General features: G+C 40.0%; 3 protein-coding genes across 3 annotated transcripts in view; all 3 read right to left on the reverse strand.

The window, feature by feature from the left end:
* Nucleotides 1–331: 331 nt before the first annotated feature.
* Nucleotides 332–2620, reverse strand: LOC114365323 (uncharacterized). The gene is made up of 3 exons (XM_028321853.1): nucleotides 1313–2620; nucleotides 451–560; nucleotides 332–349 (listed from the first exon to the last, which is right to left on the reverse strand). The coding sequence occupies exons 1-3, from the start codon at nucleotides 2478–2480 to the stop codon at nucleotides 332–334; spliced, it is 1296 nt and encodes a 431-aa protein (XP_028177654.1). The 5' UTR covers nucleotides 2481–2620.
* A 1755-nt stretch (nucleotides 2621–4375) lies between these two features.
* LOC114365324 (laminin subunit alpha-like) lies at nucleotides 4376–10948 on the reverse strand. Its single transcript, XM_028321854.1, has 6 exons — nucleotides 10780–10948; nucleotides 9780–10058; nucleotides 8440–8562; nucleotides 8139–8269; nucleotides 7283–7392; nucleotides 4376–4384 (listed from the first exon to the last, which is right to left on the reverse strand). The coding sequence occupies exons 1-6, from the start codon at nucleotides 10917–10919 to the stop codon at nucleotides 4376–4378; spliced, it is 792 nt and encodes a 263-aa protein (XP_028177655.1). The 5' UTR covers nucleotides 10920–10948.
* Nucleotides 10949–17165: 6217 nt separating this feature from the next.
* LanA (laminin subunit alpha) overlaps nucleotides 17166–26004 on the reverse strand; it is a 47951-nt gene continuing 39112 nt past the window's right edge. The window contains exons 27-33 of the mRNA XM_028321855.1: nucleotides 24605–24726; nucleotides 23025–23292; nucleotides 21577–21738; nucleotides 20475–20662; nucleotides 19578–19774; nucleotides 18720–18853; nucleotides 17166–17231 (exon numbers count right to left, since the gene is read on the reverse strand). Of these exons, the coding sequence (XP_028177656.1) occupies nucleotides 17166–17231; nucleotides 18720–18853; nucleotides 19578–19774; nucleotides 20475–20662; nucleotides 21577–21738; nucleotides 23025–23292; nucleotides 24605–24726 (1137 nt within the window). The remainder of the gene's footprint in view (nucleotides 17232–18719; nucleotides 18854–19577; nucleotides 19775–20474; nucleotides 20663–21576; nucleotides 21739–23024; nucleotides 23293–24604; nucleotides 24727–26004) is intronic.

A 26004-nucleotide genomic window follows, 5' to 3' on the forward strand; every position in this document is an offset into this window, starting at 1 on the left:
GAAGCGTCAATATAGTGTTAATGATTTGGTTCTGATAAGACTTCTACTTGATCCTTAAGAATTAAGTGTAGCATCTAGGTGGTTAAACGAAAAAGAAAACGGTCTGTAGAACCAATTGACGTTACATTAAAAGCTGATCGCAAATCGCAATCTTTTTATAAATAGATCAAATTTTAATAATGTTTGGATTGAAGAAGACTACTAAGAAAAGTGTCTAAGCAATGATTATTACGTCAGTCGTCTATGGCAGTTAATTACAGTCGGAAAACAGGCAAGTCTCTAGTTAGTACCTACTCAACATATTATGACACCAGCACGTAAATTAAAACGCTCAATTTACAATTGAATTCTGTTTTGGTTTAATTTCACCTAAATTATTGACGACTAGACTGTACAAATAAAGAAATTTTGACTTTGACTTTGACTTATTTATATTTATTGTGGACTCACCTCGACCACTTGCCTCAGGTCCTCGACGTAGACGTTCTCCGTCTGAACGATCTCAGCGCACACGCGCTCCAGCTGCGTCAGGCCTGGCAGCTCCTCTGTGTCCAGTTGTTCTGGAAGAAAACAACCGGGCAACCTTCAAATTCCACTGTCCACCGTGTCTCTCTAAACCAGTCTTTCCCAAAGTGGGCGATAACGCCCCCTTGTGGGCGCTGCAGGCTTAAAGGGGGGCGGTAAGAGACCCAGAAAAAAAATCAAGACGTTGTGTAGAGGCTTGGGAGGCGTCATCTACTAGGAGGACTCTTAGACACCGACTGAGCTCGACTCTTCTTGACTACAAAAATGGGGGGCGCTCAAAAATAATTTATTCTCAAAGTGGGCAGTAGACTAAATAAGTTTGGGAACCGCTGCTCTAAACACTCGACATTGGCAAAACCAGTGTGCTTCAAATACGCACCATTGAAGCCATTAGACAGAATAATAATAATAATAACAAGTTAAAGGTGTACGCTGGAAGGAAAACTTTTATAGGAATCAAAAGAGAACATTCACACCCTTACTATGAGTCACAGCACAGACACAGTGCCCGTGGACGCACAGGGCGTCCCAAAAACCTATTCATAGAGAATGAGTGGCGGAGTGACACACACGAACGCTGTGCGTTCGATTTCGCATAGCGTTGCTGCTTCACTTAAGCAAGCATCGTTTGTAAATACGGGTGTAAGTAATTTGGAATAGGAAAATGTACCTACATAAAAACGTACGAGTAAATTTATAAGTAACCTCTATCTACACTTTCCTCAAATGACATCAGCTCTACTCGTACATTCAACAATTAGAAATACCTTTAAAATTAAATACTTACGCGACACGCCCTCCGAGTTCCTCTCCTCCGAAACACTGGTGTTCATGCCAGCATTGTTCACAAAGTTATTACTGCCGTTGGCCGAAGTCATGTCAGCGTCACTATGGTCATCCAGGCTCTCGATGGACGCCAAATACGCCGAGTTCACTCCTCCTTTGTTTTGAACTCCACTGCTCGAAGTCGAGCTAGACGAAGCAATGGAACTCATCGACAGCGGTCGAGAAACTTCCACCGGAGGATTCAACCGCGCTATCTCAGGTATCGCACAGCTCTTCAAGTTGCCAGTCGACCCTATCGCCTCTGGGTAAGGCCCAGTTTTCGCCAGCTGCTTCACCGGACTCTCGTTCTTAAAGTCCTTCCTGTGCAAACTATTCGTTCCCCCGTTCACCTTCGCGACTTTGGCAGGAGTTCCTTCGAGGGGGATTTTTGGTTCAGGTTTCAAAGGAGAACTTTCTTTGGACGACAATTTTATATCGAACTCTCTATCGTTGGAAGTTATAGAGAGCTCGATGGATTGGTCAATGTAAGGCAGGGATAGAGACTCGAACGCCGTCTTGTTTACATTCGGCACGTCGTATATCGCTGGCCTGTTGTTCGTTGGGACATCGTAAGTTGTTTGAACTTCGTCTATCTTGAATTCCGGTTTTACTAACGTTTTTGACGGCGACTCGTCTTCGAGTCTGTGTTTGCCGAACTTTTTAATGCTACAAGGTTGGTCGTATATTTCCACTGAAGGTAATATTTCGACACCCGATTGAGATATCTTGGACGTCGCTCCGACTAGGGGAATGTTAGATCGGTGCCTCGCAGACGACCTTCCGACAGAGATGGTTTTCTTTTGGAGCTTCACTGTTGTAGTTTCTGATGCACTCGATATCATCCTCTTAACATTCGGCGAGAGATTGTCGAACGCGGACGTCTCTTTCGTTTCCTTAAACGTCCTTTGCAACCTAGTATCCCTAACGAGAACCGAATCACTGGATGTGAGTTCACACTTATCTTCTTCACTAGCACCATTTCTATCACTTTTAGTTCGTAACGAGTAGTATAAAGAACTTTTATTGATCGTTGCGATGGGTAGTTTCACGCTGCCGGCAATTTTCGAGGGGTCTTTCGGTGGGGATTTGGATATTTCTGAGACTGGCTCGTCTTTTGTTTCTTCAGTCATTGTGTCTTCTACCGGTGGGTCGTTTCTGGCGTCTTTTGCCGTTTCAAGTGTCACATCTGGCCGCAGACTCTTGGCTGGCTCCAGGAGTGAGTCATATATGCCGATGAGCGTGGGCGTCAAATCGGTTGTGCTACCTGGAACAAAGTAAAATCCTGTTAGAGCTAACAAACAACATTGTTACTTATTTACGCATATGACTTTTTTTAGGCAATCCGATCTTTAAGTTCTAGGTGACAGATGCGGATATTGCGTAAAGAATTTGAGTGCAGCAGTTGACAATCAATTAGTAGTTTAACAGCTATTTAATGGGTCTGCATTCTCCGTTGGACAGAAACTCCGCGACGGGCATGCAGCCTGAAGTTATGATCGCAAATTGACTGTGATATAATTAAGTCATTATCTTCATTATACCTTTGACGTTTCACAATGGAAATATCAAGTGAAATGCGTTTTGCGTAACTTTTTTCGCTTAATTAAGTGAATGCATGTAGCTTCTACGAAATTGAGAGATTTATTCATGAATGTACAACTTTATTCATGAGGTTACGTCATTAATTTGTCATTTTAATTCTTGGTGCATTTCAAGTGACAGTCTTGGTCGACAAAAAACATAGTTTTGCTCTTTATTTACATGCAAACATTCTCTTAAAAATGCTTAACAAGATATATTTATTTGGTTACTGGTGAAATGCATATCATTTAACATTAAGCAGGTCGATGTTATCAAATGGAAGTCACAGTTGAATAGCAATAAAGTTAAAAGCTTTTATAAACCAAAGTCACGACTATTTGTATCAATGACAAGCTGTTTTCAGTTTTCACTATCATAAAAGCCTTAAAGGGGAGTTGCAATTAAGTAAACGTCCATAAAACATTGATGGGTATAGTTTTTTTTAACATTTTAAGCTGTGGCATGAAGATAAATAAGTGCGATATTGGAAACTAAAAAGTCGTAGAGAAAAGGTACAATAATTGCCTTAATAATTTAAAAGTGTTTCTTGCCTTTTGCCTTCTTAGGATACTCTCAAATAATTCAAATACTGGAGGTCTCCATTTAAGTAGAGACTTTATAAATAAATCGATATCGCTCTATAAAATCTAAAACTTCGATACTGGGCGGAAAGTAATGGCCCCAATAAAAATGCTCCATGGCGACCATGGCACCAGCGTCCATAAAACCTATTTTACATGATAATAAAATGGGAACAACTTATTCTAAGCTCTACATGAATATGTTCCATAATGAAAAGATGGTTAGTAGGGACATTCCGGTACGCGGCCTCCATTCCAGAACCTTGCTGCCCCATCGGCCGTCAGTTCTGCGTACTATGTGCCCTGCCCATTGCCACTTCAGCTTGCTAATCCATCGGGACATTGTCAGATTTCAAGATACGATTTTTGAGATGAGACGAACAACTTATGATCCATTCTTGTTATCAATGTATGCTCTGAGCTCTTAAAAACCTCTTGATCTCTGATTCTTTTACTCGTAAAAACAAATTGATCATATAAGGGTTTAGTTTTTTCCTTTTGAGGTACGGAACCCTAAAAATGGACATATTATAACGACGAGTCTACTGAATACACTCATATTCTGTTGAGTAAGTTATATTTCGGGTAAGTACAGTCACATGCAAAAGTTTATACTTCAACACTGTAGCACCTATTGAAGTCATAATAAAGGCTATTTTATTACAAAAAAAAAAGTAACATTTTGTGTTGTCTGTACTGTACCTACAGATACATAGAATAATGAACAATAAATTATTTGGTAGAATACGTGTATGTTGAAGATCCAAAGATTAAATTGAAACCATGTTTGATAGTAGTTAGAAGACAGGTGTGAATTTTTAATTTCCGGTATGGAATATACCTTTGGAGCCCTTTTATTGGCATTAGAGCAACTGGGGATATATCAGTTATTGTATCTTCAACCATACTGACTTGCGTTTAAGTTTAAAACCAATTCAAACTACAAGCAATCAAAATTTCGATCGTTAAAGGGTTAAATGTTTTGGTAACTTAGAAATAGATTGTCAGGTTTGGTCAATCTTTCAACTACACCACCGGCTCAGTTGTGGTTTGGATCCTACTAAGAGCCAATTCTTTGCCATATGCCACCAAATTTTCGACTCTGCTTTTTAATTTTAATTAGAAGTTAAAATTAAAGTAAGTTGGTAAAGGAAAGGTTTACATTTTGACTTAAGACATTTTGACATTAGTGACATAAGACTCAGAGCTTAAACACTCCACTGCGACAAAAATACTAGTAACTAAAAAGAGTAACGCACGCTGCGGCCTGCGCGGGCGCATACACGATTGACATAGAGCTGATAAAACATTTTCTACTTATGCAACAAAGGTGACTATTTGCGATTTCAATATTGACTAATTCTACGTGCTCACGGACCAGGCTTTTTAGATACAAAAATTAACGGTATTTAACTATTTAAAAAGGATCATCCTTTTGGGTCAATCGGGTTTCACCCTTCATTTGTGTTACATTCTTAAATTCTTAAATCATAATTATTGCCGACAAATCTGGTGACTCCAGTGCTGAGCTTTAAATAAATTTATGTATAAGATAGATAGAGAAGATTAGTTCAGATTTTGCAATCAACATACAATTTTTGTGTGATCTCATTTCATTATAACTAAGTACGTTTACCAAAAGACCAACTGCATTATAATGTACTTTAATAGCTAACAAAAATTTAACAGAGCGGTATTACCATCTCTGTACAGTTCCCGTGTGCCAGTGAACTGTGCACTGTGGCCGGTCAGGGCGCACTTCCGCCGATCAAGATGTATTACTAAGACATCGCTTCCTACTGGGACGAGTCAGAATTGATACTACTTTACTAGTATGATATCTATACATCGGTATTAATTTATAGTTTTGGCACTATTTATTTAACTCTAGGTCTAAAACAGGATTATTCCCACCTCTCGTTCCCACCGCTGCAACTCTTGTGTAGCCAGGATCTACAGCTTGACCGCCAATAAAAACCCAACCAGTGAAGGTCAAGTTTGTCCCGGGGGAAAGTTAAATGGACCAATGATTTAATCGGAAGAACATAGAAGGAGTTCGAATTTTCTCTAGTCGTCTAGCAACCATAGCGTCTAGCTACCTGCCAGTCGTCTCGTGACACGAAACAAGATGCTTTAATTTAGGATAACACATATCTCACGATAAGCCAGGTCTCTACATTGATTTGGAAACTTCACCCACGCTTAAATAGCACCGAACTCCACTTTGTACCAAAAGCTTTATCATCTGTCACCCTGTTCATATGTGAACACGATGACGTTCTCCCCTCAGATTAATAAAGCCTACACAGATAGTAAACGCAAGAAAAGTGAAGCATTGTAAACCAGACTACTGGCTTAGTTTTTCCCAAACATTCTGACAGTTATTACATAATTATTATGATTTCTATCTTACTTTAGACAAAGCGCTTGTTCTAGCTGTTATTAATCTAAGCCCTGATCATTCTCCCTTCCAAAACAATAGAGCGACAACGCCCACAAATTCCGACTCCGTGCCACATTCGAAGTGACAACGCACAATGGCAGCCTTGATCGAGTAACCTTTCGACACCGATCCACTCGAGAATGGTGGCTACATTCGTAATCGTTTTCGATTTAATCGATGGCTCGATTAGAACTAGGATATCGGGAACGATTTCGAGACAAAACAAACAAAGACAAATACCCCCTTATTAATCAAAGTTACACCCTAGTTGAACTCTGGCTTAAATGATCATTTAGTATGGAAATGACTGTTTAATCCAAGGTTCATCCTAGGTGTAACTTTTTATTAATAAGGGGGATAAAGTTTAGTTAACAAAGTTACTCTTTTTTTCGTTTAGCCAAATGACGTCACAATCCAGTTTGCCAGATCCTAAATTATCGGATCCCGCAAAACTGAATTGCAGTGGGAAAGGAAGGACGTATAGGAGTAACGCGAGGAGTACCTACCGCCAAAGTTACCGAGTTCACGGAAGAAATTTCGCTGAATTACCATTTTTACTGTGCTGGCACAGAACCGAAATACCTGTAAAATGCCTCCGTCGTTACCGGCATTAGTCATGACGTTTCCTTTCATCGTCGCTAACGAGCTGTCCCAACGCTGAACTAATTTGAAAATTTGAAGACCGTGTGAGGCCGTGACGACACAACTAAGCTTAGTTCAGTAGCTTCCCAAGTAACATTTTACTCCATTTAAGAGTTCACATTTAGTTCCAATGTGTACTTAAAGCATTAGTACAGTTCACTCGTGATGTATAAGCTGTATTATTGCAATTAATTACACCTATACCTATCTAAGGGACTTATAGGAGTGTAGACTAGTGAGGGACNTTAAATAAGTGTCAATAGGTATAGTGATAATGATTTGGTTCTGATAATACTTCTACTTGATCCTTAAGAAATAAATATAGCATCTACCTAGGTGGTTAAACGAAAAAGAAAATGACTACAGTAGCACAAATTGAAAACGTTAGATTAAAAGCTGATCGCAATCTTTTTATAAATACCTAAGTCATTTCGCAAATCGAAATAATCAAATAATGTTTGGATTGAAGTAGACTAAGTATTAGGAAAAGTGTCTCAACAATGATCATTACGTGAGACGTCTATGGCAGTTATTAAAGTCGGAAAACAAGCAAGTATTAGATGATGGTAAAGAACCTACCTACTCAATGTATGACACAAGAACGTAAATACATACTTACGCTCAATTTAATTGAATTCTATTTTGGACTTTGACTTTGACTTATTTATTTTTATTGTGGACTCACCTCGACCACTTGCCTCAGGTCCTCAACGTAGACGTTCTCCGTCTGCACGATCTCAGCGCACACGCGCTCCAGCTGCGTCAGGCCTGGCAGCTCCTCTGTGCCCAGTTGTTCTGGAAGAAAACAACCGGGAATTCTTCAAATTCCACTGTACACCGTGTCTCTCTAAACCAGTCTTTCCCAAAGTGGGCGATAACGCCCCCTTGTGGGCGCTGCAGGCTTAAAGGGGGGCGGTAAGAGACCCAGAAAAAAAATCGGGACGTTGTGTAGAGGCTTGGGAGGCGTCATCTACTAGGAGGACTCTTAGACACCGAATGAACTCGACTCTTGACTACAAAAATGGGGGGCGCTCAAAAATAATTTATTCTCAAAGTGGGCAGTAGACTAAATAAGTTTGGGCACCGCTGCTCTAAACACTCGACATTGGCAAAACCAGTGTGCTTCAAATACGCACCATTGAAGCCATTAGACAGAATAATAATAATAATAACAAGTTAGAGGTGTACGCTGCTGGAAGGAAAACTTTTATAGGAATCAAAAGAGAAGAACATTCACACCCTCACTATGAGTCACAGACACAGTGCCCGTGGACGCACAGGGCGTCCCAAAAACCTATTCATAGAGAATGAGTGGCGGAGTGACACACACGAACGCTGTGCGTTCGATTTCGCATAGCGTTGCTGCTTCACTTAAGCAAGCATCGTTTGTAAATACGGGTGTAAGTAATTTGGAATAGGAAAATGTACATAAAAACGTACGAGTACATTTATAAGTAACCTCTATCTACACTTTCCTCAAATGACATCAGCTCTACTCGTACATTCAACAATTAGAAATACCTTTAAAATTTAATACTTACGNAACTGTACGTTATGAGCTTGTCCCTGGTAGCAACTGACCTGCAAGTACACAGCGCCCTCCTGCATCTCGACCGAGAAGAAGTAGTCTCCTTCTCCCACGAGGTAGATGAGTCCGTTCGGCGCGTAGGTCCTGAAGTAGAGCAGCACGTGGTCCGTACTCTTGCGGCCCGGAACTGTACGTTATGAGCTTGTCCCTGGTAGCAACTGACCTGCAAGTACACAGCGCCCTCCTGCATCTCGACCGAGAAGAAGTAGTCTCCTTCTCCCACGAGGTAGATGAGTCCGTTCGGCGCGTAGGTCCTGAAGTAGAGAAGCACGTGGTTCTTCTGCGGGACGATGTACTCGCGCGCTGGCATCGTCACGTGCGACTTGCCGTTGAAGCGGTACTCTTGCGGTCCTGAGCTGGATGTTATGAGCTTGTCCCTGGAAATGTGTTGGCGAAACTCTTTAAGGCAGTGGTTCCCAAAGTTGTCTGGGCTACGACTCATCTAATACAAGTTTCCAAAGACCCATAGAAAATAAACCCTATAGAAAATTTAACCGTTGCCAATATGCCTAAATAATGGACTCGGATCTGTACGGTGGTGTCTTTCTTCAGGCAGGGCCCACTCAATGTTCGGTCGCGACCCACCACTGGGTCGCGAGCCATAGTTTGGAAAACCCTGCTTTATGGACTATTCTCTCGTTATTCCAAAAATTTGTACTACTGGCGGAAAAAATTAGGATATTCGTCAGTACTGAACTACACTAATGAAAGTTTGAATACTGTAGACTTTGTAGTCTCTATAACTAATAGTCTTGTTTTCATTATTATTTGTCGCCAAATGACGGAAGACAGACGTTTTTGCTATAGTCTATGGCATGGCAAAGTTGTTATAACACTTTACGCACTGATTGACTCTGGTAGAAACGTTCCAAATACGGTATCAAGGTCTTCATTAGCAAGTGGTGAAATAGACCCACACTCTTGGAAAAGACATTGACCATTAAGATTTGAGCGTCAATAAGTGCGTCGCTGACGTCGGCTTTGCAATGCGATGCCGATGCCTCGGCTATAAAATGCTAATCCGACAAACGTTACTTCGACACTACTGAATATCGACATGACTTTACTTCGACACTACACTACTCAAACAAAGGTCGGAGTAACGTAATGTCGAAGTAACGTTTGTCGGAGTTTACTTAGGTAGCCCGATGCCTTACATAATAGGCTAGTTGCCTAAAAAAATTTTTTTAGTCCGTAATGTTTAATATCAAAAAATATTGGACACATATATTTTTATTTGTCAATCTAACAAATAATTACATAGTTATGGTGCGTTGAAGTTGCGCACGACGTCACAACGTGCGGCATTTTTAAGCAAGCGTTGACGTCACGGGCCTCTTCTTATGAACTTTGGGGCGCTTTATCTCTTTAAATTTTCATTAGTTTGAAAAAGTGAAAAATACGTGTAGAGTATTTTTTGATAAGTTAACTGACGGACTAATTAAAACTCTTGCTTTTTGACCCAGGCAACATCCCCATTTGTACCCTCGGATGATGTATTCTACTAATATCAGGGTAGAAGGAAACCAAGGATAAATTATTTAAAAAAAGAACTTGTAAATTACGATTGTTAAAATATTTTGCCATCACATACCTCTGCCTAGCGCCCTTCAGGTTAGCCGAGCTGATCGAGTTCCACAGTCCAACCGGCGTGTCTCCGATCACCAGCTCCTCGATCTGGCCCTCAAAGGCTGGGAAGCTGATGCCTTGCAGCTTGGCATCCGAAGGCACCCCTCCGACGTACAGCTTGGACTTCTGGCGGTCCAGGTTGAAGATGGTATGCTGTCCAGGTAGTACGGCCTCCTTGGAGTGGGTGATTTCTGAACCGTTGTCTAGGCTCTCGCGGATCGAGAATTTCACGTTGCGGCCCAGTCTGGAAATTAGTTTTGAGTATAGAAACATTTTTGATGGGCTATATTCGGCAGAGAAATAAAATTCTTCGTTAGTAAATAATTTACGTTAGTTAATAATAATAAGGCTACCTATGCCTATACCTATGCCGGCCAAACGGGTTGTGAAGGCCAAGTCTTCCATTTGCTTTTGGTAAATTAGAAAACATGTTCTGAAGTGGACACTGTTAGGTATTTGGGGAGTAGGTAAGGCGTGCGGGCACGAGTGAAACACAAACTGTCTAGCAATGCACTGGCGCGTATATTCGCCGTTACGTTTCGCGGGGAGAGCGAGAGCGGGGATGCATCTATGGATGCATCTGTCTCCCGTCTGTTGTATGCAACAGACACTTCATAAGTGCCACTAGTGGTCAAAATTGATTTTGATTGACTAAATAACTTTATGATGAATTTGCGACTGAGTACGTCTATCATAGTGTCTCGTATTGACCGGGGCATTAGTTTTGGGTGCGTTGCGGTGTCGTGAAGTAAAACTAGCGCAGGGATTGGCGAACATTTATACAACGTGCCACTTTTCCGAAAAAATTTTTTGCGTGCCATCAAATAACACCTAATGCTATCAATAAGGAGACAGTAAAGTGCCCCATGAGGGCCATCTTTTTCTTATTTACTATATTTTGACGTTCATAAGTGCCACCAGTGGTCTGAATTGAATAAAATATTTTTGATATTAATTTGATTCACCTGTCCACCACGACCTGGTACCAGCGCTCGTCGGCCACGAACTTGTCGCTGCCGATGCGCGCGGGCTCGCGGCCCGACTCGAAGCTGTCTCCGATGTCCATCACCAGATACGGGTACCCGTTTTGGATGCCCACCACCATGAAGTCGTCCTGTCGACAACATCATCGTTGAAAAGGGTCCTACTGGGAACTTAAATGAAAGAGTGGACTGTATTTCGATAGGGCTGGTTTAATAGCCGTTTACAATTATAGTCTTTTTCACGTAAGATGATCCGTATTACGCATACTACATATGCAGAATATATGTATTTGAAAAAATATTTGAATTTTATTAGCAATATAATAAAAAAAAAATACTACTTGTCTTGAAATACATAATAAAATCTGAGTTTATCTATATATATAAAAGAAAGTCGTGTTAGTTACTTCGCTTATAACTCAAGAACGGCTGAACCGATTTAGCTGAAAATTGTCAGGGAGGTAGTTTAGAGCCAGGAGAAGGACATAGGATACTTTTTATCCCGTTCGAAATTTTAAAAAAATCTGCTTATTTATTGCCATTAAGGCGGAACAAAGTTCGCCGGGTCAGCTAGTTGATTATATTTTAATTAAATACGATGTAAAAATATTTTTTATTTAATGTACGCAATGTGTGAAACAGAATAGATTTAGTGCTGGGGTATTTCTTGTATAATAAAATTGATTATTTCCGCGGTTCATTAATCGATTGCAGTGAATGCTTAGTTATTAAAAACATCACAAAAATCAACTATATTTTTCGATTATTGACTTTAATAAACGCATTGTAAATAAATTAATAGTTTTTAATTTAAAGAAACAGAACTAGTACTTTTTATTTAGGAATCGTTTTTTTGAACACGAACCATGAAATTTGAATATTATCAATAAAAAATTGTTACAATAATATTTGTAATTAAAAAAAATAACATGTTTTTTGTTAAATAACACCTATACAAAATATTTCTCTAAAAGTAGGTTTTACTAATTCTCCAAAAAAAGTCGATAGATAAATCGCTATGGTTTAGTTATGTGACATCTCTAAATCTTTCAAACTCGAAACGTCATACGGATCATCTTAGGTGAAAAAGACTATAGGTTTAAGTATTAAACTACGACGTGGTGATACAAAATGGCGATCGCGAGTTGGAGGTCCGAACGAGTAGTACGTGCTATGCATGGCTGGGGGCCCGAGCGAGTGTGTGTCGCGCTCGGCGTACGGCGCGCTGCTCGTGGTGGTGGGATTCCTCCCGCACGTCTCCTCCCGTGCGTCAAGACTGGTCCGCGACAATCGTATTCAACAATCTGAAAAAGCAGAAAAACCGGGGGCCACGGCATCTGCTGAGTGGGGTCCCATTGCGATGGGCATCGCTGTGCGACAGGGTGGCACTGCTCAGTTTACTTTCTCTTCCATTGTTGTTTATGTGTCACCTCTGTCTTATTTGTTTTTTTTTTATTTACCTCTTTTGTCTTCTGTGATGTCTATGGCAATGAATGTTTCTTACTTTCAATTTCTGTGAATTTAATAACACAAACCAATACTTTTCTATGGTTCTGATAAAAAGTCATATTGAAACATAGACAAACAAAGACAAAAGACTGAGTTTCTTCCGCCACTTCTTCTCAGCACCAGCCCATATGTTGTCCTGAAGTGATGGTTGAGCAAGCTATATTTTGGACGTGTATAATTGCCATGAAAAGGCCTTTGACCAGCAGTAGACATTTGCATTAGCAGCAGCAGTAGCATTTGGCTGAAACGAACGAACTGAAACATAGTGTCTGACGTTCACCTTTTCTTTCTTTTTTTTCACAGGTAAGAGTCGAGTCGAAGGTCCAGCCGTAACTTGTTAATGGCTTGAATGATTAAAGTAAGCCGTACGGTATCCTTCCGTTTGGCCAAATTACTTTTCGCCAAATTTCACTTCGCAAACAACTTATCGCCAAAGTTTCATTTCCCAAATGAACTTTTAGCAAATGTACTTTTCGCAACTATTTCAAATGGTCAAATTATCATTTGGTCAAATTTTACTTGGCAAATGTTTATGTAGCAAATGTTTTATTTTGCCANGGTGCGGATAAGTGTGCGTTGCAGTATGGAGTTTCATACAAAGAATACTGACCGCCTCGAGTTGATACGGTTACGATCCCTTTCCGGGTTAATAATAATTAGTGTGCTACGTCCTTAAACAAAAATTTAAATAAAAAAAGTTTTTAAAAACAAGCTTATAATGCTTTAGAAAGAATAAAATATAATTCTTTCAAACCCATCAACTTATTACTTTACTCAATTTATACAGTGTGTCTTGATAATGCGCACATATGAAAATAGTTGACTAGACTTATTTTTACCGACGGAAAAAAAGAAAAAAAATATCTGAGACTTAAAAAACAATATAGATTTTTTTTCAATTAGTTATTGTTAAGAAAATGTAATAACTTTAAACTAAGAGGTATATCCTGATAAAATAAAAACAGTAATAATGGTAAATAACAGGCGATACTAAAAAAAATACATAACATTAAACATACCCAGAAAATGCCAAAAAATAATAAAAAATGATACTTCTTGAAAAAAATCTGCATTTCAATTTCAAAAAGTTTCATAAAGTAATTTAATTTAATGTTCAAAAAGTATCATAATAAGTTATAAATAAAAAAAAACAGATATTTTTTGACATTTTTTTCGTTGATAATAATAGTTCTAGTTTCACCTGTTTTCATATGTGCACTTTATCAAGACACACTGTATTATGATTAAAAGCTTGTCGCGAGATTCACTTGTATAAAAAATATATACATTAATTACATAAATCTTGCTAAAAGTCTGAACTGAGAAAAAATTCAAATAGGTAAATATTATGTACTACGTACCTACTGTCTTAATCTCGCGACAAGCTTTGAGTCAAATAAATTGAGTAAAGTAAATAAGTTGATGGGTTTGAAAGAATTTATATTTTATTTTATTCTTTCTAAAGCATTAAAAGCTTGTTTTTGAAAACTATTTTTTATTAATTTATTTTTTATTAATTTGCGCCGAATTGCCACTTCTTATCTCTCGAACCTGCTTTTGTGCCGTCATATCGTGTCATGTAATGTCAAACTTTAACCATAGATGGCGTTGGGCGTTACTTGACTCGCGATTCGGTTTGATTTTTTCCAGATCTTAAGTAGGCCGGGGCTGTTTGGCTTCGTTATCATTTCAGTCCGCTGGACATAGGCCTCCCTAAGCCTAATAAGGCTAAGGAATTTTTGAAGCACTTCCCGCATTTTGAACATCTCGATGCGATGGTGCACATAAATACTTAAACGTCGTAACCTTAACCTTTTCAACGCCAATGACGGATACATGCGTACATCATTGACCGCCAACGGCGGATTAATCCGCCTTAAAAATGATGTCAGTAATAGTTGAGTATTATGTAAACTGAATAATAATGAAAACAATGATTAAATTGATATCATAATTTATCAAGCGTGGGTGGCGTCAGAGTGATGGCTTTTGTATTTAACGTGACGCTGAAAAGGCTAATAATTATGTTAACACGTAGGCTGCCATGACAGTCACCGGTGACTGACAAACATGCAACCTATTCGGGCCATGTCAGTCACTGGAGCCTGACACTGAAGCATCTAAATCAAACGACCGCAGTAGGCCGCCTGGCACGTTTAATGCGTTACTTCCTATTTTAAATGACTGACGTGGCCCCCAACTAAGTATGTTCAGCATGGCCTGCAACTCTTGTACCTAAATAAAAATTAACACAGGTTTGAATGAAAATTTTAGTAAAAACACGACAAATATTTGAAATTCTTAATAAAATCACAAGTTTACGATATATTTCGGAATAAATTATTAAGCATAATTATTAAAATTATTATTTGTGTAAAAAATTTTCTTAATAAAATCACAAGTTTACGATATATTTCGGAATAAATTATTAAGCATAATTATTAAAATTATTATTTGTGTAAAAAATTGAAACATTACAGACAAAAATTAGGCTGATTAGGGCTTTGAAGAGAGTAAGTTATAACTTGCTGTCTTTCTCGACTTTACACGACCGAAATTTGACAGTTGACCGACAGCAACCGGACAGAGCGATAGTATTCACGAGGGCTAAAGCGAGGAAAGCGATGCGACACGGTAGTTCCCGCCAAAACGCAGAAACGTGATTTTGTTGTGCCTGACAAAATGCTTGACATGGCGCTGTGACTGAAATTTATACCATTCGGGCCGCGTCAGGCACGGGTGGCTGACAGTTTTTTTTATGGGTATAATATGTCAATATAAATAGTAAAAAAATATTTTTTAACAATAACTATTCATTTCAAGCCATTACACATCGATTAGCAAAAAATTCAATTTTAGCGAATTAGTAAATTTACTTTGGCAGTCAACGTGTTAAGGTATTTATATTAAAACATGTTACAATATACTCCTATACCTAGTTTTTATCCTACAGTTTCAGCTCAATGGTAGACCGGGAAGTGGGTCAATTTTAAGTTGCAAGATTTGACGACAGACAAGGCACCAGACATGTGAAAGCAAAAAAAAGTTTGTAATAAATAGCCTGTCGTACCTGTTCAATGAAGAGATAAGGAAAAAAAACAATCTTACAGATGCGTCTTAAATGGAAGTGGGCTGGACATATTTCCAGATACACTGGAGGAAGGTGAACACTAGAAACAACAAAATGGGACCAGCTGGTAAAAGAAAAACAGGTAGACCACGAAAACGATGGTCAGATGACATCGTCGAAACTGCCGGCACCAACTGGATGAAAGTCGCACAGGAGAAAAATGGCAAAAGATGGAGGAGGCTTTTATCCAAAAGGGATCCGTATAATTAATTAATTAACTTGAAATGTAAAACTTATATTGTAACTTGAAGTATGGATAGATAAATAGCTTTATTATTATTCTTATTTATACTAAAGTACAGTAGTACACATTTAATAAGGCGCGTCGTGAATCTTCGGCCACGCAGACAAGGACAAAATTTTTCCGATTATGTTCCCCGTCGCACTTGCGCAAGCCCCGCCCATTTCATAATTACACTGCAGGCCAATTGTAACGGAATTATGGGGAGTAAAATATTTATCTTTTTGCCAAAAAAAGTTTAATAGAGTATTTAAATAAATTAATAGACTTCTTAAAAAACAAATTATAAATACACTTGTGGTGCCCGTCGTTGTTCCCGATTTCCATGACACAAGTGCTTTTGCTACATACTTTGGGATCGATCGGAGCAATGTACGCGTCTAATATGTATTTATTTATTTACTAGCTTTTGCCCGCGGTTTCACCCGCGTGAGAATTAGTTCGTCATAAATTATAGCCTATATTATGTTATTCTGGGTTATAAACAATAATACTGTAAAGTTTCATCAAAATCCGTTCAATAGTTTTTGCGTGAAAGAGTAACAAACATCCAGACATCCAAACTTTCGTATTTATAATATTAGTAGGATTATTTTTGTGGGATGTATTTAATCCATAATTTAGAAATGTTAATATTTGCATGCTACATATAATTGTAGCGAATTACGATAATGCACTTTATTTTATTTATCATAACATCTTTAATATACTGTACTCTACTAAATGGCAAATAAATATTTGAATTTCCGAATGTGAGAAGAGTGAATTTCTTAATAAAATCACAAGTTTACGATATATTTCGGAATAAATTATTAAGCATAATTATTAAAATTATTATTTGTGTAAAAAATTGAAACATTACAGACAAAAATTAGGCTGATTAGGGCTTTGAAGAGAGTAAGTTATAACTTGCTGTCTTTCTCGACTTTACACGACCGAAATTTGACAGTTGACCGACAGCAACCGGACAGAGCGATAGTATTCACGAGGGCTAAAGCGAGGAAAGCGATGCGACACGGTAGTTCCCGCCAAAACGCAGAAACGTGATTTTGTTGTGCCTGACAAAATGCTTGACATGGCGCTGTGACTGAAATTTATACCATTCGGGCCGCGTCAGGCACGGGTGGCTGACAGTTTTTTTTATGGGTATAATATGTCAATATAAATAGTAAAAAAATATTTTTTAACAATAACTATTCATTTCAAGCCATTACACATCGATTAGCAAAAAATTCAATTTTAGCGAATTAGTAAATTTACTTTGGCAGTCAACGTGTTAAGGTATTTATATTAAAACATGTTACAATATACTCCTATACCTAGTTTTTATCCTACAGTTTCAGCTCAATGGTAGACCGGGAAGTGGGTCAATTTTAAGTTGCAAGATTTGACGACAGACAAGGCACCAGACATGTGAAAGCAAAAAAAAGTTTGTAATAAATAGCCTGTCGTACCTGTTCAATGAAGAGATAAGGAAAAAAAACAATCTTACAGATGCGTCTTAAATGGAAGTGGGCTGGACATATTTCCAGATACACTGGAGGAAGGTGAACACTAGAAACAACAAAATGGGACCAGCTGGTAAAAGAAAAACAGGTAGACCACGAAAACGATGGTCAGATGACATCGTCGAAACTGCCGGCACCAACTGGATGAAAGTCGCACAGGAGAAAAATGGCAAAAGATGGAGGAGGCTTTTATCCAAAAGGGATCCGTATAATTAATTAATTAACTTGAAATGTAAAACTTATATTGTAACTTGAAGTATGGATAGATAAATAGCTTTATTATTATTCTTATTTATACTAAAGTACAGTAGTACACATTTAATAAGGCGCGTCGTGAATCTTCGGCCACGCAGACAAGGACAAAATTTTTCCGATTATGTTCCCCGTCGCACTTGCGCAAGCCCCGCCCATTTCATAATTACACTGCAGGCCAATTGTAACGGAATTATGGGGAGTAAAATATTTATCTTTTTGCCAAAAAAAGTTTAATAGAGTATTTAAATAAATTAATAGACTTCTTAAAAAACAAATTATAAATACACTTGTGGTGCCCGTCGTTGTTCCCGATTTCCATGACACAAGTGCTTTTGCTACATACTTTGGGATCGATCGGAGCAATGTACGCGTCTAATATGTATTTATTTATTTACTAGCTTTTGCCCGCGGTTTCACCCGCGTGAGAATTAGTTCGTCATAAATTATAGCCTATATTATGTTATTCTGGGTTATAAACAATAATACTGTAAAGTTTCATCAAAATCCGTTCAATAGTTTTTGCGTGAAAGAGTAACAAACATCCAGACATCCAAACTTTCGTATTTATAATATTAGTAGGATTATTTTTGTGGGATGTATTTAATCCATAATTTAGAAATGTTAATATTTGCATGCTACATATAATTGTAGCGAATTACGATAATGCACTTTATTTTATTTATCATAACATCTTTAATATACTGTACTCTACTAAATGGCAAATAAATATTTGAATTTCCGAATGTGAGAAGAGTGAATGCTGAATCTATTAATGAATTGTGAATGTGTAGATGTACGGAGATTGGAGGCTCACAAAAATAAAACACTTTTTTGCCACTAAGTGTACTTTTGTCTGCAACGCGTCTACGCACTCTAGAGTATGGCGGCTGACTAACATGTGTCACAGCGCGCGCAAACATGACGCGGCGACGGACCAATACCGGCACAGGAAGAAGACGCGCCGTGCGTGGAGTATCCCGATTGGTCAATAGCATTTCCCGCGCTACTTAAATTCGTCTTCTGCGCAGGTACATCGGTGAGCCTTATTAATTGTGTACTACTGTACGGTCGCCGAGCACGTAGGATTTCGTCCAATGACCCCGAGCTACCAATTCTTATCGCTCGCGCATAATTATATTGCTGTCGCGCTCGCATACTCACTACGGCCGCCCGTCGCACAGTCGCGAAAGCAATAAGGATGGGTAGCTTGGGGTCACTGGGCGACCGTACTTCATGCGTATCTCGATGTTTTCTGATGCCATCGGTGTTTTATTATTACCTGTTCGATGAGCTCCTTCAGCTTGTGGAGCTTGTCGTCGGCTTCCGCGCGGCGGCGCTCCAGGTCTTCCTGCATCATCTTCACGGCGCGGTACTTGGACCGGCTCATCGGGTCCATTTCTTCTACGTTCTTCACTGTAACACAGCGAAATGTTGAGAATGACAGATTGGTTATGTTATTTAGAGACCACTGTTATTACTCGATAAAGGTTTCAGCTGAACGCGTAGAGGACGTAGCTAGATATGTGAGGAGTGAATTTGTTACTTGTGCTATTCTTCTCAGTAGTGTTGCCGATCGATAGTCTATCGATAGCCAAACTATCGCAAGACTATCGATAGGCCTATCGATAGCTCAAAACGAGGCAATACTATTGAATATGTGCAATACTATCGATAGTCTTGTTGCTCGTGAAGAATAAACTATCGATAGTATCGACAGTATCGATATTATCGATAGGCCTATCGATGGAGAAGGCTTTTTCGAATGAAAACTATCGATAGTTCGGCAACACTACTTCTCAGCACTGCCCTATTTGTATTGTCCCAAAGAAGTAGAATCGTAAAAATAATACTGGGGCGTGTAAAAGTGCTTTTTTAAAAGCTTTCTTGCAAATAATAAATGTTTTATGAGTAGTTTTTGGGAGGGGCGTGTCACGACGTATTATAAAACAAAGTCGCTCGCTGTGTCTGTCCCTATTTATGCTTAGATCTTTAAAACTACGCAACGGATTTTAATGCGGCTTTTTTTTTAAATAGATTGATTGATTCAAAATGAAGGTTTTTAAGCACGAGTATAAAACATTGCACCTGTGCAAAGCAGTCACTAGTTCACTAATAAAAAATAGTCGTTTATACTCACAGTAGCTTTCGATATTAGACATCATCTTCTGCCCCTCATCAGCAAGCTTGGGCAGCGACTGCGCCCACTCCTTGCTGGCGCCAAGCTCGGAGCCAAACTTGGACATGATGTCCAGAGTGTTCTTCACTGTGGCGTTCACGCGGTCTGCCTTGTCTATTTCTTCTTGCAGAGCGAAACTGGGGGGCGTTGGTAGCGAACTGGAGATAGAAAGTTTTGTTTTTATTTTAATCTGGAAGCTCACGAGGAGTGTTAAATGTTAGGTATGCCTATGGGGATTTGGGAGACGTAGAACAGATAAATATTTTGCTGGTACCAAAACAGTCAGTTATTCTTGGGCACTCAAGTATTGATTTGGTTTCAATGGAGGTCAAACATGAACCTGGCTGTAGGAGTCACTGTCATTGAAGTGGAAATGAGAGGTCAATAGTCCACAGATTTTTAGTGTTGTTGTAACAGCCGAAAAACCTATTATTGACAAATATGTATATTTTAAAGACTCTAAATCCTTGAAAAAGAGGCTGACAATAGTGTCTGAGTTTCTTGCGCTGCTTCTTCTTAGCACTGGCTGGCTTACAAAATTTACATTACAGCTGCGCTGCAGCGTCCTGCAGGGCGGCCTGGGCGGAGCTGTGCGGAGGCGCGGCCGCTGCGAGCGGGCGGTACTCACAGCTGGATGGCGTCGTCCTGCAGGAAGGCGGCGTCGAGCGCCCGGCGCGCGTCCTGCAGGGCGGCCTGGGCGGAGCTGTGCGGAGGCGCGGCCGCTGCGAGCGGGCGGTACTCACAGCTGGATGGCGTCGTCCTGCAGGAAGGCGGCGTCGAGCGCCCGGCGCGCGTCCTGCAGGGCGGCCTGGGCGGAGCTGTGCGGAGGCGCGGCCGCTGCGAGCGGGCGGTACTCACAGCTGGATGGCGTCGTCCTGCAGGAAGGCGGCGTCGAGCGCCCGGCGCGCGTCCTGCAGGGCGGCCTGGGCGGAGCTGTGCGGAGGCCGCAGCCCCTGCTCCACGTCCTGCAGCGCCGCGGCCGCGCGCGTCAGCAAGTCCTGCGAGCGGTTGCGGGCGGGACCCACGCGCTCGTTCAACACGTTTTTCTGCGATAAAATGATGAGGTGATGAGAATATTTTCGGCGAGCTTTAAAGACTACATCAACTGTTTGATAATAGTCAGTACTAAGACGACAGAAGCAGCTGCCTATCCGACGGCAGAAAGGTTGCCATTGCTGACGAAACCGATGGCGATCATATATTGTCGCTGTCTGTGTAACGAGTGTTTAACTAGCGTTGCGTACTCATTCCACATTGTAAGGCCCGGGTTCCGGTTTCCACCAAGGCGGAGCGGAACGGAGCGGAGTGAAGAAATGTTTGAATAACCAATCAGATTTTTTTCATCCACAGAAAGGAAGCTCTTGGCCTGTAGATTGAATGATATTGAAGGCTCCCACAGACCAAACGCGGGTCAGAAGCAGTGCGGGTCAGTTGCAGCGCGACTGAGGCACACCGAAAGCAGCGCAGTTTCAAAGCAGTAGCAACGCGGGCGGTTGTCAAAAATTTAAATATTCGAAAACCGCTTTCAACGCGCTGCTACCGCCCTGCGTCCGGTGTATCATGCTAATAATAATATGGCTGCCATAGTAATACAACAGCGCGGGCCCGCGCTCGCGCCGTTTCTGTCCCGCACCCGCGCCGCCTTGTTTGTCGTTCGGCAGTTGTAGTGCGGCGCGGCTGGAGCGCGGGCCCGCGTTCAAATTTGGTGTGACACACTTCAGAGTTTCTTATGTTACAACTTGCACGGGCCCGCATTCAAACTGCGCTGCTACTGCCCTGCGTTTGGTCTGTGGAGGCCTTAACAGAATGCAATCTCATTGTTCATTTAAAACATTTCTTCTTTGATGGAAACTGGGCCTAAAGTGTCTATTTGGATTTTGGTGAGAATATTGGGCATATTATATTATCTAGTGGCGTCCTTCAAGTGTCGTATAACGTATTGTCGGGCTGGACTACTCACGACAGCGGTGGCGTTGTTGTCGGCGGCTTCGGCGGTGTCGGCGGCCAGCTTGGCGTCGGCGATCTCCTGCACGATGGACGAGAACGCCGACGCGGCGCTGTACGCGTCCTGCGTGCGAGTGTTGTTGTTCTCGCGCGCTGCCACCGTGCGTAGATTGTCAGCCTGGATGTCACGAAAATAATTACTATCAATGAATAAATACAACGTGCTCTTTTTGATTTCCTGGAACTCTACAGTATTAATAATACCACTTCAAAGAATGGAATGGCATTATATTTTTTGTTAAATTCAACAATTTTTTTCGACTTTCGTTTTTCATACGAAATTATTTAAAAACTTAATTTTTCACTGAAATAATTCATAATTTACATACACTTATCAATAAAAAGTCTGCACAAAAAGACTAGGTGAAAAAAAAAAACTAGATTGATGATACTATAATCTTCTAAATTTAGAATCCACAATATCTTCAAAAATATACTTTTAGAAACACATATTCCTAAGACTCTTTAACTAGTTTTTATTTAAAGAATATACCCCTAAAATTTCCGGAAAACAAAAGGAGCACGTTGTTTAATCGCAAGGTAGACGTAACATTAACATTCAAAAGTCATCCAATAAAGAAGACATTGATGTTCGTGTCTCTGTTCGCTGCAAGCAACTGGCCGTTTCAGAGGGCTGAGTGTGAGTTTATTTCAAACGTGCTCACTAGTGAGTGTGTCAAAAAACTTACACTAAATGTATGACGAATTGTATAGCGCCCCTAGCGGGAAACTATCACAAACTAAAATTTTCCGTTTGATGTAAACTCACACTCAGCCCACACTATTTCTAAGACTGTTGTCGTGGTCATATGCGTCGTTCAAGACATATATAGCATGTTTATGTTCGCGTCTCTATTCTTTTCAAGAATGGTGGCTGCTTCGGACGTCGTGAGCGTCCTGGCCACTTAGGAAGCGACGTCCGACTGGGGCAGACCCAAAGGACGAAGGAAGTGTCTAAGATGTAAGTTAGTTCCTTACCCGGCTCCTGAGACTGCTGGCGTGGTCTTGGACTTCATTGAGGGCCTGCTGCAGCGCCGGCATTTCCTTCATCAAGTTATTAAGCCTTTCGTCCATGTTGATGTTTGCATTTCTATTCCCCGTGAGCGCCCTGGCCGCTCCAGAAGCGACGTCCGACCGACTGGGGCAGACCCAAAGGACGAAGGAAGTGTCTAAGATGTAAGTTAGTTTCTTACCCGGCTCCTGAGACTGCTGGCGTGGTCTTGGGCTTCATTGAGAGCCTGCTGCAGCGCCGGCATTTCCTTCATCAAGTTATTCAGCCTTTCGTCCATGTTGATGTTTGCATTTCTATTCCCCGTGAGCGCCCTGGCCGCCCCGGAAGCGACGTCCGACTGGGGCAGACCCAAAGGACCAAGGAAGTATCTAAGATGTAAGTTAGTTCCTTACCCGGCTCCTGAGACTGCTGGCGTGGTCTTGGGCTTCATTGAGGGCCTGCTGCAGCGCCGGCATTTCCTTCATCAAGTTATTCAGCCTTTCGTCCATGTTGATGTTTGCGTTTCTATTCCCCGTGAGCGCCCTGGCCGCCCCGGAAGCGACGTCCGACGCTGACAAGTTGGCGACAGCGGCCACTTCTTCCGCTGCGTCGATTAAGTCCTTCATGGCTGCCTCGTTCAGTTTCGTGACGGAGAGAACTTTGTTGCCGAATTTGGATTGCCTGAGGATGGGTGAAAGTTTTCATAAGATGGATGTGGATAAATATTTTTGTATTATGGGTATTAATATTGTTGTTATTCGGTTAAAGATTTTTATTATTCTCAAAGATTTACATAAAATCACTTATGAGATAATACATCTATTACTCTACATTTAAAAGCTACATATAAATAACTTTTTAGTAATTCAATGTTGCTTAATTCGTTTCGGCTACTCTTCTGGTGTACCTCATGCCAATGAACAATTGGTCACTATACGTGGAAATGACATATCAAGTTTAAAAGATTGTAATTCGATCATGGATGATCGAATTACCAACCCACTCCCCACATAATAATTATTTAGTTTGCCTAGAAGGGATTAGTGTGAGTTTACATCAAAAGTCCTCACTAGTGAGCGCGTTAAAAAGATATATGAAAATTTTAGTTCTTGAAAGTTTCTGCTAGGGGCGCTGTAATCCGTCATACATACGTCATTTTTTTACACGTTCACTAGTGACGACAATTGACAAGTTTGTAATTTTTTCTTTTAATAAACCTTGAAAATATAAGTAAAACTAATAATAATTGTGAAAGAATCATGAAAATATATCAACAAATACAAAAGTTATAGGGTCCTAAAGTTGTGCATAACAAATATTGGCACCATTTTGATCGGTGTAGTCACGACAGTACATTCGGAGTACAAACAGTAAAAAAATGTTTTCAACATCACGAAACTTCTCCATTGATGTAATCTCACAGTACGCCCCGTGATTGTAATACACTCGGCATCAAATAAATCGCACCTCCCGCGACAAGCCACTTATCAAACGTATGCATCCCCACTTCCCACCAACATTGGTACCGTTTGAAAGCCTAGTTCTAAACTTAATTTCATTAAAGGAAAGGTTTTTACCCCAAAAATGTGTCTTTACAAGGATCCAGAGTCACTTCTTCAAAAAATAGGTAGTTACGCTATAGCCATTTTTTATGACTATAAAACTGTTAAGTTGGGATTAATCGCTATCCATCTGTTAAAGAGGACACGTGAGATCTTTATTTGGTTTCATAAGCATAACAATTGGTCTAATTGATCCCAGAGGTGAGCCCAAAGTGAGGTCTATTTTCAAGTCACATTTATGGTATATGATAATCATTTATTTAGAAATGAAAAATGTATTTTTCTTTAAGGATATTTATTGGGCTTTCAGATAACACCAATATTGTTGGGGTACCATGATTGTGTCAGAAGAAAATCTTTAAAGTTCGCGTCGCGGAAGGTGCGGTTTATTTGATGTTGAGTGTAATTACATTAAATCATCAACGACATACCGGTTCCTCTCGTTAGACTTGTCGGCGGCGGCAGCGGTGTGTTGCGCGCGGTCCGTGTACTCCAGGAGATCCTCAAGCTTTTCCTTCAGTGCGTGCGTTGCGTTCACCAGACGTTCGAATTTCTAAGGCGAAGCGGGGCATAGAATAAGAAAAATATAATAAAAAGAACTTTTTTAAAAACAAGCTTTATTCTGAAATGCTGTTGTACTAAAACGAAAAAAAATATTATAATTTTATTTTACACTTTTTAGTATCTCAATCAATGTGTCCTGCTGGTGATCATTTGGCACTAAAGTGCTCGAAAAGACAAATCCAACGAACCCAAACTCGATGAGTTTCCGCTGTTTCGTTTAGGAGTTCCCATGGCCACCTACTGACTCCGTCATCAGACCAGCTCAATGGTACCATAACATTGCATTAACATCGTACTTACATAAGTATACCAAATTTCAGCTCAATCGGTTGAGAACTGGTCTTAATTTCAGTTGCAAAATTTGTCCCACACATACTAACAAGTGAAGTCAATATAAAGCTTGTAATAATAATAAAAATAGACCTTCTAGCGTACAGATAACGCGTGAAGTAAGTCAATAATTTGCCTACTTTTATGAAGTTTGCCTTTTTGCAAAAATTGAAACAAAGCATGATGATTATACAGGGTGGAATTTTGTAATGCCACCTGGAGGAAAAGTACTCTTAATAATGTAGATAGAAAATTCTACTCAAAGAAAACATTCCTTTATTTTTGAAAATAAATAGAACTGCATTCAAAGATTTCCGAAAATTTTTCGAAAATTCTCTACCATGCCATACAATTTTCTGTAAATAGTTAAAATAATGTAAGATTTCATGGTTTTCCTTTCACTTGATTAATTAAGTTTGTTAGAGAGATTTCATCCTTATACCTCACCCTAACGATCGATGCAATAAAAATACAGGGTGTAATTTTTAACAGATTTTAGTTGGTTCGATTCCTGGGTATGGCAAGCAAATTTTGGAAAATCTTTGAATGCAGTTCTATTTCTTTTAAAAAATAAAGGAATGTTTCCTTTCAGTAAAATTTTCTATCTACAATATTAAGAGTACTTTCCCTCCAGGTGGCATTACAAAATTCCACCCTGTATACTAGTAACTCAAAATCCAAAGATAGTTTAGCTTTTTCATTAGTTCTGTTTTTCGTGTAGAAAACTTTGTACCCACCGATTCAAGGGCGATCAGTGGTTTTGTATAGCCCTCAACCTTGCAATAAGGTCTGAAGTCCTGAACACAAATAACCACACAGTGTCCACCGGTGCAGTTATTTGATTTAGGATCAAATCTTAACAGTTTCCTCAACTAAGGGTGGATTCGACCGAATAAGAGTAAATATTAATCATCAGAATAAATCGTCAGTTATTCGA

This window comes from Ostrinia furnacalis, unplaced genomic scaffold, assembly GCF_004193835.3.
Source record: "Ostrinia furnacalis isolate ACB-3 unplaced genomic scaffold, ASM419383v2 OfSCF7583, whole genome shotgun sequence".
Taxonomy (NCBI): domain Eukaryota; kingdom Metazoa; phylum Arthropoda; class Insecta; order Lepidoptera; family Crambidae; genus Ostrinia; species Ostrinia furnacalis.